Source organism: Sciurus vulgaris (assembly GCF_902686455.1).
Source record: "Sciurus vulgaris genome assembly, chromosome: 8".
NCBI classification, from domain to species: domain Eukaryota; kingdom Metazoa; phylum Chordata; class Mammalia; order Rodentia; family Sciuridae; genus Sciurus; species Sciurus vulgaris.
Window position 1 is genome coordinate 57,720,636 of NC_136468.1, and position 13,116 is coordinate 57,733,751.

General features: G+C 32.2%; 1 protein-coding gene across 1 annotated transcript in view; it reads left to right on the forward strand.

Moving 5' to 3' along the window:
• Positions 1-8,200, forward strand: part of SEMA3D (semaphorin 3D) — a 194,159-nt gene extending 185,959 nt beyond the window's left edge. Inside the window, exon 19 of the mRNA XM_079151830.1 lies at positions 3,865-8,200. Coding sequence (XP_079007956.1) covers positions 3,865-4,290 — 426 coding nt within the window. The 3' untranslated portion in view covers positions 4,291-8,200. The remainder of the gene's footprint in view (positions 1-3,864) is intronic.
• The last annotated feature ends 4,916 nt before the right edge of the window (positions 8,201-13,116 follow it).

Consider the following 13,116-nt stretch of genomic DNA (forward strand, 5'->3'; position numbering starts at 1 on the left):
CAACCACATATTTACTAATTTCCCATTGAAATCACCATATTAGTGCATGCTCTGAACTGAAGCAAAATTGTGTTATAATTTAAGAAATTTTTTACCACTTTGATATAAATAAGTATATTATGTGCTATCTATTTATTTGAATATCAGTGTATATGAACATACCACCTGTTTCTTAGCTGTTGGTTTGAATGGAATTTGGTGAATTGCTTTGCCTATCATTTCTTAGTTTTCATTTAGAGATAATTTCAAAATGCTTTCATCAAGTCCTTTATGTATTATAATTGTTAATAACAATGTTGTATGGATTTTAAATAACATTATTTTGATACAATCTTGATGTTTTGTGTTCCTAACAATTTCTGACTTTTCTATAAAAGTTTTATATCTGCTATAGGCAAATTTAATAATTTTATAGCTCTGTAATTTCTCAGCTATTACTCTGAGACTCCTGTCACAATGAGGAGCATATATTTTTTTTTCTAGTTATTTATGATTTTATTTCTACATCTATACTTTGTCTTTTATTCTATTAAATTATAATTAATTACTCATTTACTGTTTGTTATATGTTGAGAAACTTAAAATATGTATGCATATTATTCCATTCCAGTTCATTTTCCTTCTCCCATATTAAATTAGAAAACTTTCGATTGCTTTATTTTAAAGTGATAATTTTTTTTTGCAACAGTTTTATAAACATTTGTTTTTTCACACACCAGAATTTTTCTTCCTTATTTTATCCTAACATGTCCCTAATAATACTTTCTGCATTTTAGAGAAAGGAGATATTCTTGAAGCTCTAGTATTCTCCAAGACATGTGCAGTGGTTTAAGTATGAAATATCTGACAGGTGAATTATCTGTAAAGGAATTACGATTAGGCGCTATTATCAGACATAAAGGCCCTGACCTTTGCCTGCTGCTTAGTACCTAAATTTCCTTTGTCCTTTTCCTGTTTCTCTTCTCACATTAAATGAATTGCTCTTCACTAAAGATCTACATTTAATAATGCCAAATATATTATCCTTGTTCACATAAGGCGAATGGGTAGTCAATCCCAGTTCAAACATGATTTTGATTTGTAAGGTAGAACAGTTTTTGCTTATCACTTCTATAGTGGAGAGAATTCCATGAGTTTAAATCAGTGACCAAAGATTACATTATCTCTGTAGAGGAGCTGCATTTTCTAAATGGACTGTGCTGACATTTCACTGTGGAAATGCAGACTGCATAATGCATCCTATTCCAGAACAGAATGAAAGCTTCTCAGAGAGCAAAAATGTAAAATAGGCAAATGTTAATCAACTTCCTAACTTCTGGTCACAGATTTTACCTCTAAAATGTGAAAATCCTGGAAAAGATATCAATTCAAAATGTTTTATTAAAAATGCCATTTCTTTAAAGCCATATTTTAAAAATTTTCAGAAAGGAAACAAAAATTAGCTAAATGATCTAATAGGCAGCAGGTAAATATATAAAATTAAAAATTTGCTGAAGCAAGTTTTCTATCTATAGATCAAAAAACAAAGACCAAATTAAGCATTCCATGGAAGAAAGAAAATGTTGAAGGATCATGACCAAGTAAAGAAAAGCCAGGTGTTTATGAAATTTTGAGTCCTGTGGGGAACAAATTTAGGGTGGAAGGGAGGAAAGGGAACTAGATCTTACGGTAAAACAACATAAACAGGATACAAAAAGAGAATAGCAGAAGTAATGATGAAGTGTTGCACAATATGTGTGAAGTCAAAGTCATAATTTCTTCCTGTCAGAGGATTAAAGAGAACAATAAAAAAGTACTGAGTCAAAGCTGTGAAAATCTCCAAAAGCCACATTAAATGCAGTTTAAATATTAACAAGAATACAGGTTGTATAACGGAAATCTAAAGATGAACTCGAACTAAAGTCACCCACTCTGTCATGTTAATAGCCTCAGGCTGTTTTCTATTACGGGAATTATAGAAATAAAAGCTTTAGAATATTACCTCTCAAGCAACATGGCAGGAGTCTATAATGTTGCTAATAATACTTCACACTTTAACCTTCAAAGAGCTTTGCTTTTAATCCCCCAAATACACCATATGCTGCACACCAATTTGATAGATGGGAGACCAATAGGGAAGATAAATGGGTCATCATAGGAAGCAGAGATGATAGAGACCAGAATCCAATGTATAGAGCAAGTATTTTGAGATTTCAGATTTATTTAAATTTTTAAAAGTAATTGTTCCAGCTAAATTATTTGAAGAGAACAAGTGTATGTAGTGCATTTCTGTTCATTACTGGCCCTTTAGAACCTTACCAACACAAATTCACATATACTTTAGGCAGGAGATTCCTATGGTATATGAAAATGTAAATGGATTCAAGTTTAGTTTGTATTACAGTGGCATTTTAAAGTGTCTGGGCCTTCACAATAAATCCATTAGGAAAAGAAAACTACACATCCAACTCACCAATTGGACAAAGTAAGGGAAACAAGCAAACAAACAGACAAAACCTTGATGGTGTGGTTTCAGTGCAGAGCAAAGGCAGGCCCGAGACCATTCAGCCTCATTAACCAGGGATCTGAGCTGTGACCTGCCTTTGGCCTCAGATGGTACCCCGCCAGCTGCACTTCTCTGGCACAGAGGGTGGTTCGACATATACTTGTTAGTTAACTGGGCTGGTAGCCAGAGATGTTTCTTTTCCTTTTCTCATATTTCCAGAATTAGAGAGATTTTTTCCCCTACATATTTTTCACATAAAGATGCAAAGTATAGTCCACCCACTGTGAATAAATTTAATTTAACCGTCTTTATGCCTCCTTGATTTCCATCAAGTAAAAGTCTACAATACAGGGGCAGATGTGTAAACTGGGAAATAGTCCAGGTTTCTTTGTTGTTGTTCTTCCACTTCATGGCTACCCATTCAACAGTATGCCACGTTGAACAGGGAACTTGTGCTGGTAAACATGACTCTACTTTTACTGAAGATAGTTCACTATTCACACCAGACTGTGGGCCAGGCAAGCTTCATGTTTGAATTTTTTCAGTAAAACTGCTACAAAGGATGAAGAGCATCACATTTCAGGGGAGGTTCTTTTTGTTCATGGTGCTTTCTCACACTTGAAATCACATTACTCTGTTAGTGAACACTGAGGTAGGGCAAATATTTCTACAAATGACCTAGTCTAAAGTATCATATATATTCACAGTATCAAAATTCAGTTCAAAGTAAAAAGGGAAATTCGGCTTTAAATGTTGCGAACTTTCTGACTATGGGTTTGCTCACTTACAGCTCTGACATCCAAAAGCTGCATCCACGTCTTTCTATTTGACTTTAACAGGTCACCACTTACAGTTTTCATATGCTATTAAGGCCATTTATTGCTGATATCTAGAAAACAAAGTAAATTTCTTTTGGGGTGTTTGTTCTCTTCTACATTAAAGGTAGAAGCATGCACTAAAGTTTCTTTTGTACAAAATTACTGTTATTGTCACATTCTTGCTCTGAAATTGGCATGCCAATTTTTTATCTTAGTACATCAATTGCTATCTGAAATCTCTGCATAGATGGTCAGTTTTACTTCATTGCTTTTTGCAGTTCTTCATTCCCATCTGTATATTGAGAGGAAACCTCAGTATGTTCTGAACTTTCAGTAAGACTGAACAAGTCACCAATGTAAAAAATTCAGGATATGGTTTGGAGGCTATTACATTATTTGCATTTTTCACCCTCTTTAGCTATAGTTGATATTATGCTTGATGACGGAGAGATGGGGAATATATTTTTTAGTTTCATCCAAATAAAATTATGTACCCTGTTTTCATTTGCTCATAGCCTTCTCTGTTTTTAATTTATTACCTGCATTTTTCCAATTCTGCAGTTGAAACCTGATGAAAGGATCATCAAAACGGAATACGGGCTACTGATTCGAAGTTTGCAGAAGAAGGACTCTGGGATGTATTACTGCAAAGCACAGGAGCACACTTTCATCCACACCATAGTGAAGCTGACTCTGAATGTCATTGAGAATGAACAGATGGAAAATACCCAGAGGGCAGAGCATGAGGAGGGGCAGGTCAAGGATCTATTGGCTGAGTCACGGTTGAGATACAAAGACTACATCCAAATCCTTAGCAGCCCAAACTTCAGCCTCGACCAGTACTGCGAACAGATGTGGCACAGGGAGAAGCGGAGGCAGCGAAACAAGGGCAGCCCAAAGTGGAAGCACATGCAGGAAATGAAGAAGAAACGAAATCGAAGACATCACAGAGATCTGGATGAGCTTCTTAGAGCTGTGGCTACGTAGTTTTCTAATTTTTCTTAATTTAAAAAAGAACTGTTTACCTGCAAAAACACTGTCTTCTGTTTTGTACATCCCTCCTACTAACTCATAAATGCTTTCCATGGAGTTTTGATATGACACAAGGACAGCAATCTGTATTCAGTAAGACTATATATGGTAAATATGGTAAGGGCAAATCATTCATCTGAACCAGTTTTCCAAGAACAAAGCTTGTATCTGCAAAGTATAAGAAATACCCTGAAAATAGGAGCTTTACATTTGTAAATGTTGTGTTTGAATTTTTGAATTCATTGTCTTGTAAATAATTGCACTAAACACGCATCAAATTTGATATTGTATTGAGGTGCTGTATTTCCTTGCATGCCCATTAAGCATGGAGTTTGCCATGCAGTTGTGCTATGTTCTTATGAACAGATAAATCATTCCACGCTAGACCTGGTTATCTTGTGGAAGGAACTGAGAGGGAAGCCACAAATTAAAATAGCTCACATTATTAACAGGAACTTTTCCAGTGAGCCATTCACTCTTGGAGTGTGGTGTGGGAATTTGGAGAGGTGCGCTATTTCTTTCAGGCCACAAGGGTTGCATTTGGTGTATTGCAACATTGATTTACTGAAGGGCATTAATACTCTTCCCAGGAATCCTTATGATTTGTAAGGAGAAACAGGTTCACAGACAGCAATTGGTGCTTTAGTTATGTATTTCTAGAATATATGCTAAGCTCTACAGGGACAGGATGCTTAATATATATTTTAATAAGATATGGGGAATATTTTAATAAAACAAGGGAAACATCATGATGTATACTACACCCTACTGGGAAGACATGCAGATGGGATTTGTTAGGAGACAGAAGGAAAGATAGCCATAAATCCTAGCTTTAGGGAAAAAACTGATATCCCCACAAAAAGGAAGAACAATCACAAAGTGGACAAAATATAACAGAGCTCTTTTCACTGGAGTATAAATAGCTGCCAATTTGTAATTCATCTGTTAAAAAAGTCTGGATTATAACAAACTTCTAGCAAAAGTCTGAGGAAAAGTCGAATTTCTAAAGGATCATGGGAAGGATGAACATTTTATTTATAACCAATGTATTTCAGTATGTGTTTCTTCTCTTTTTTTCAAAGTATTTATCATGCTCTGTATATTATTTTCATATACTTTCTTTATTCTCTCCTGCATATTGGATTATTGGATTATATTTGAGTGAATAGGAAAGAACAATATATAATACATTAAGAAAGAATTAAGTAGAAGACCATGGTGGGAGTGGGGATATATATTTGTTAAATAACAGAGCAAGTGTAAAATTTTGACAACGGAAAGGGTTTAAATTAACTCTTTGACACCTCTTTCTTTGCACAACCTTTTTGAATCTCTAGTGATACGTTGTAATTCAAGTAGCATTGTTTTAGTAATTTAACAACAAATAAGCTTACCGCATGTAAAGAAAATAAACTCACAACATTAACATAAACACCTTTCATATTTTGTTAGCCTGTTCAAGCATTTCCAGTTCAACTTTCCTTCCGAATATGTATGGTGGTTTTCCTGTCTGTCTGAGCAGAACTCACCTTTCCTTCTTACAACACACAACCCTTAGCCTTCCTCTGTTTTGCCTTTTCACGCCCTTTATAGTGTGAAATGAAAAATTAGTCACTTCCTCACATGGAAGGCAGCTTTTCAGAAACGTAAATAACAGACGTTGCTCGTTTCTCATGCATTCTACAAGTCTTGAAAGAAAAGTCTGTGAGAACCAGAGTGATGAGAGGGCCACTTGTTTCTGAGCCTGTGACTGTCTTTGTGTTCAGAACATTATCTGTGTCTTACATTTACTTCATGTGCTTTGCTTACCTATCTCAAAGTAGTCACACTGATATATGACGTCAATTACTCTCTTTTGGTAGTATACTCATGAATATTCCTAAGTGTTTCTATAAGAAAAAGTTAAGGAACAATTTTAATAAAAGTGAACCAGAATGAATTACTCTGAAAAGTTAATGCATAAGAATAGTTGTGGCAGGGTCAGACTGCTAACTGAATATCACACGCAAATGTTTATAACTATCAACTTGCTGGGATAAAATTGTCCCAGGAATTCATAGCAAGCCCAAAGCAAGTAAGTGAGAACAATGCTTTATTTTTAAGATTTCAATATTTGTGCATTAGACAGCAATATGCAAATGTGGACGATTTTGGAAAAATTATCTGAAGCTCAAATGTAATTAGTTAGGATTGACTAGTGAAAATGAATTTTATTTTCCCCCAAATTGTGAATCTCCAGTTTTTAATTCTTTCAATAGTAATTACCAGACAAAATTTTAGAAAGCTATTTTATGCCTTATATATAAAATTCTGACTGCTTTGGATACAAAATTATTAATTTATGATAATTACACAAAATATATCTGAAACATTATTAGTAAAATAAAATTTCATTTAGAAAAACTGAGAGCAAAGATTTACGTGTATTTTTAAACACAGGGATATCTAAACAACATTTAATTTTTGAAATTTTGAATCTTAAATACAAAACACTTAGAGAAACAGTGTGAATATATTAATTTTGCAAACACAATATGTACATCTTCACCACTCAAGATTTTCCCAAATTTGTCTTGATATAATAAAAAAGAAAATTATAGTTAATCATTCCAAATTTTATAAGAAATCAGCTCTCTCTGGGTAGGGTCTTAAAATGTCTACTTATTCTTGATTTCCTATTTTTCTCCCTTGTCTTCAATGCATATGTCTTTGAATTTCTTCTGTGTTTTTTTTTCCCTGTACTTTATTCTACCTATTTACTCTGTTAAATGGAATCCTGTCTGTAATCATTTACATTCAAATTGTTGAGAATAAAGAATTCTGATTTCAGAATTTATTGAGAAATCAGTAGTCTAAATCATTAACATAGAATCCTTTTTCTTTCCCAAAAAGCAAAACACTACATTCATACGACTGTATGAACATTTCAAAAACCAACCAAATTACTTAAGAAAGGCAAAATGGTCATAGAAAAAAATTTACAAAAGTCACAACTGTAGAAGTGTAATTTACAGTTTTATCATTTTGTTGTTTAGAATAATGCTCATTAACAATATTCTGACTACAAAATGGTCTTATTTTGAAGTTTTCTTTGATTCTATTTTGTCTCTTCTTATACTGCTTTTTTTTTTATTCCTGCTGACTCGACTGAAATATACATTAAGAGTCAGGGCATGTTTTTTAACATTATCAAAAGTGAATTTTCTAGAACAACTTGGTATCACTCAAATCTCTATCAAATAATAAAAATTAAATAAGACCATCCATTAAACACTGATTTTATTAAGCTTAAACATAAGATATTTTATATCTATAGATATTATATATTTGGGGATCAAAACTGAAGTACCCTCCTTTAGAATGCCACCTTTGTCTTAAATAATATGCTTTAATGATTCACCTTATTAAGAATAGATAGTTTAGGGAAAAGGGATGAGTGAAATGCTTTTACAGAAGAGGTATATTTTTCTCAGAGTGAATGATCAAATTATTTAAATAATTCAAATTACATGTGAGGTTAAAATAAATAAAAATCTACAATTCCCAGTTTCTATACATTAAAAGTGCAAAAAAAGGAGTATGCACATGATTTATACCTCTCATTTAAGTATTTGTAGTATACAGTATTTATGAAAAATTTGAGATAGATTTTTTTTTTAAGAAAGGGCAAATATATGTCAGAGACCATAGTTAATCATGTAATTTAATCCTGGTTTTGTGAGTGGTTAGCAATCAATTTTGAACTTACAGTTTTGCTATTTTAAAAGAAATGTAGTCTTGTACTATAAAATAATTGAAAATTGTTAAATGTATATTTTGGTTGTATTATAATAAAACAAACATTAGTGTTCTATGATCATAAACAGAGTATTGGTTTGTGTGCAATTTTTTTTTAACTGAAAGTGTTAAATGAATTTTATACACAGCATTGAACTAAATAAAATATCAAGGAAAATATGTCCTGAAAATTTTTAATAGCTATTTTTTGCACAGTGAGTATGCAGTGATTTCATTTGTGAAAGAAAAAAATAAGTATCTCTCCCTCTTGGATACAATTACATGGGTAAGCTTTATGGTGATTTAATTTAGATTTTGGTTTACTGAGATGAACATTATCACCACAGGTAGCCACTTCTTCTAAGGTTTCCAATTGTCATCCAATAAGTGAAATTTTAAAGTACTCATCTACTTATCCATGATGTAGGATGTGGTCTTTGTTTTTATTTTTGCTTATCAAAGACATTTCTTGAATTCCTTTTACAGAAAATTATATGTCCAATTTGTTACACAATGAATGACACTTGATACCTGCAAATAGATAATATTATAATGTTCCCACAAATGTGGGACTTAAAGAGCATATAGACACTGCTAAGAAACATCTAGTTTTCTGATTAATCAGACAAACTTCAAACATGACTTTAGAGTAATATAGTTTTTAAAAGAATAAATATTTTATAAAAGGCACTTGATTTAGTCTGTTTGGACTGTTATAACAAAATAAACTAGTTAACTTGTAAACAACAAAATTTTATTTTTTACAGATCTGGGATCAGAAAAGACCTTTATAAGGATACTGATTACATTCATCAGGGCTGTATCCTCATGACCTAATCATCTCACAGAAGGCTCCCCTCTTCCTAATACCATAAATTTGGGGATTAGAATATCAATACATGAATTGGGGCGGGAGGCAAGCCATGCAGAGAATAGCAGCATATTTAGGTCTTGGATAGGTCTAAACTATTATTATAAGTAAAATATAAGACAAACTTGATAATTGAGAAAATTTCAGTTATATTTGTTTCAATACAGAAAGACATGAGTTATTCTGAAGATAGAACAATGGAGAGTGTAACTTTTAAATTAAGAATGAAAGGCAGCTATTACCTGCTGCCTGCACTACATGGCTTTATTAATAAAGAAAACCCTTGCCTAGAAAAATGAAGTTGCAAAATATAGCACCACTGCCAATTGCTTCAGAAGCTCAGATACTTCTACTTTGCATATACATTGCTACAAAAACACATTTCAGAGAATGATTTGGCAGTATTCAGTGAAGTTAAAAATTCAAATATCCCAAGAACTGCCCCCACCCCCATTTATTTTTTGTTTTTGTAGTCCCAGGAGCACTCTACAATTAAACTATGTCCCCAGCCCTTCCTATTTTTTTTTTTTTTTTAAGATAAGTTCTCACTAAACTGCCCAGGTCAGCCTCAAATTTATGATCCTCCTGCCTTAGCCTCCCCAGTCACTTGGATGATAGGCACAAAACACCGCACTCAGCCTTGTACAAGTTATATGTACCTTAGAGAAACTTCTCCACGTGTACAATGGTAGACATTTTCAGAAATGTGTATTGCAAGATTCATTCTAATAGAAAAAAGAGAACAACCTATTTGTTCAAGAAAAGGAGAATGCATAAGTTAAAGGCAAATTACTAAATGGATAAAAAAGTTTAAATCAGAAGAAAAAGAACTGCCTGCATCAATATAGAAAAGTCTCAAAAACATAAAAGAAAAAAAAATCAAAGAGTGTAGGAATGCAAACAGAGTTTTGCTAGATATATCAAGTTTAAAGAAGCAAATGATTTTACTTATGGATATATACATTCATATGTAAAGAAGTAAACATATAAAAACATTTCTGAAGAACATAAGCACTAAATTCAAGATAGATTTTCCTCTAATAAACAAAGGAAAGGATGAGGATATAGGAAGCTCCAGCTGTTTCAGTAATTTTGTATTTCTTTAAAAAATATGTAAACAATGTAGAAATAGGTTAAAATTTGACAAAGTTGGGTAGTAATATGCTGATCTCAACACAATTCTTTGTCCTTAAAATCAATCATAATAAAAAAGCTTAAGGATCTACAATTCAATAGAAGAATAACTCACTTGGTGGTAAATTTTAAAGAACAAAGGAGAGAAAAAAGAGACAGAAAGAGGAAAGAATAATATATAGGAATGTTAAATATTCAGCCATTGTGTAGTAGATATAGTCTTCCTGTTCTAGTTTCTCTTAAAATTCAGACTTTCTCTCAGCATTCTGATTATTTTAAAACTGTGTCAGTTAGGACCTTGTTTGGCCTCAAGGATGCAGACTCAGGAATAATGTCAAATCTTTAAGCATTAACATATCTTTCTGAACTGAGTTCAACAGACCAGAGTTAGCCATTTTTGGATTGTACACTAGTCAAGGTTTAAATATGGAGTTCCTGGCTTTAATATCAAATTCATAAACAAACTCATGCTTTGTATGTAACCCAAAGAGTGAAGAGAAATATTTACATCTTGTTCAACATCTTTAAATGGTCCCACAAATCATTATTTTCCTAAGAAAAGACTCTGTATCAACTTCCACTTTTATGTCATTATGAAAATTTTGTTTATGCATATATAGGCCAACACTTAGCCCAACATTTTTGCCTTTCACAAATTCTCATTTCTAATGGATGTTTTTAGTAATGGGCTAGTATATTTAAACATGTACTTTAGGTGTAAGGGTTAACCTATTTAGAAAGTATTGATTTTAAGTTCATAAACTTGGATAAGGAGAATAGAAAACCAATTTACCAGATAGGATGTTCTCATTTAGAATTAAAAAAAGGTTGTTTAATGGGTCATATTCTTATAAGTTTTTAATATAGTGATACAAATTTCTGTTGTGCAATTATCTCTATTTAAATATAATTATAGACCGTTTTAGTATTAAAAACACAGAAACTGAAAATCTGAATCTACTGTCATGATTTGTGTTATTGTAGTTTGTCTTTGTAGACATTTGGTAGTACTCTTCCAATTCAGTGGGCACAGTTAATTGTGGCCAAAACATGAGAATTGTCACACTTTATCCATGTGCTGGACAAAAAGTCAAGGATCTGATTATTAAGAACGTTTTGATTCACGTTAGATAGATTTAATCCTGCAGAGAAGACATGTTGGTATTTTTAAGCAGAAAAATGGCATAATGAGATTTCATCACTTTCCCATATGAGAAATAAGCTAAAATAAACAATGGTTCATTGGTGTCAATATTTTTCAACTGGATGAACAATAGTGTCATTTAAAAATGATAGGAGGTATAGTAGGGAAACTGGTTCAGGTGAAAGATCATGGTTTCAGAAACCAACTCCATGAGTCTTAGATGATTTGAAGAGGGTCTGCTGGAAGTTGATTTTAAGAGTGTCTATTGGCACTCAGGTGAAACAAAAATGGAGATTAATTTTTGGTCACTGGCTTTGAGATACAGAAACAACATAGTACAGAATGAAATGAACATTAGCAAAAAGTGGTGGTAAATTTGGGGCCCACATCATATTATATCTATATCATTAATTTTTTGTGCCCCAATGAAATATCTCTAAAATATCAAAGAACTTAAAATGTATGAATTTTCCTTATTGCTTATACCAGGAACTGAATTTCATGAAGACTAAATCTCTATTCTTAATATTTACTGCAATTTCTAGCAACTAAAAAAAGAGCTAACCCTGAGTGAAAATCAACAAAAAGTTTTCCTTAAATTCATTATTTAAGAAACTAGTAAGAAAAAGTTCCTCCATTTAAAAAAAAAAAATTCCTCCAAATGGAAACATTTTCTAAAATTCCTATACCATGTGCTTCTTTTTAAATCAAATTGGTAAATTGATGAAGGTCTATTTTCATTTTGAATGTTCATCTGTTTTAAAGACAAGTACACACTGGTATTGCTGGTCCTCTTTTCCCTTTGATTCAGGTGAACTCAGTGCCATAAACTCCATGAACTACGGTTCTAAACTGATAGACAAAAAGTTCCATATGATTTGTAATGGATGCTTTCTTTAAGTGCAGGGACTTCGAAGCGGTCTTTGAAGAAAGTTTTAAAGATTTCAACTGAAGGCACAACCAAATTTAGATAGATTTCTCTACAATCAGCCTTTGGTTAAATGTTATTTTATTGTTTCATTTTAAAGTGTACAAAAGTCTTAAATGGAATCTTCTTGGAAAAATATTCTAGTAGATCTTCAGTTTCAATGCTAAACAAGAGCAAAACAAAATTATAACACATTCATTCATTCATTCATTCATTTACTTTTCATTGTCTTATCTCAAAAAATAGTTGAATTAGGCATATTGTTTAGATTTAAATATCGAAAGCATAAAGTTAATTTCTATTGCTTAGAACTCTTAAAATTCATTATTTAAGGTTGAGTTGTACATTTTAAAAAGTGAAATACTGATAAATTAGAGCTTCAGTTTTAATTTGAACCCAGGATGGTATCTATAATATGATTATAAACAGAAATCAATTATTCAGATCCTCTCCCAAAAACCAGACATTCCTAGCCATTAGCAAAACGTGGATCTCTTTCTTTAATTTGGATTATGTGAAAACAAATATAACAAACAAAATCATTTTCTGGGCATTCACTATTCATTAAAATTATACTCATATTTGTATAACAGAATCATATATCAAATACATAAATTAATTAATAAAAAAATTAATATATTTCCCTGGGTAGAACATTATCTCACATTTATATGATGTATATATCTGGGAAACCTAAGAAGGAACTCCAAACCAAACATATTTGGACAATTCATCATTGCTTTCTGTTTATTTTTACCAAGGGAAACTAAATCACACAGAGAAGTGTTTTGTGGCATCTCTTGCCAAAATGGCAAATTGGAAAATGTTCTAGTTTATCCCTCCCTGTTAGCCCTAAAGAAACTTCAGAAGACAATGTCTACATGGTGGTATATTAAATGACAGGAAACAAAGCAAAATAAAAGTGCT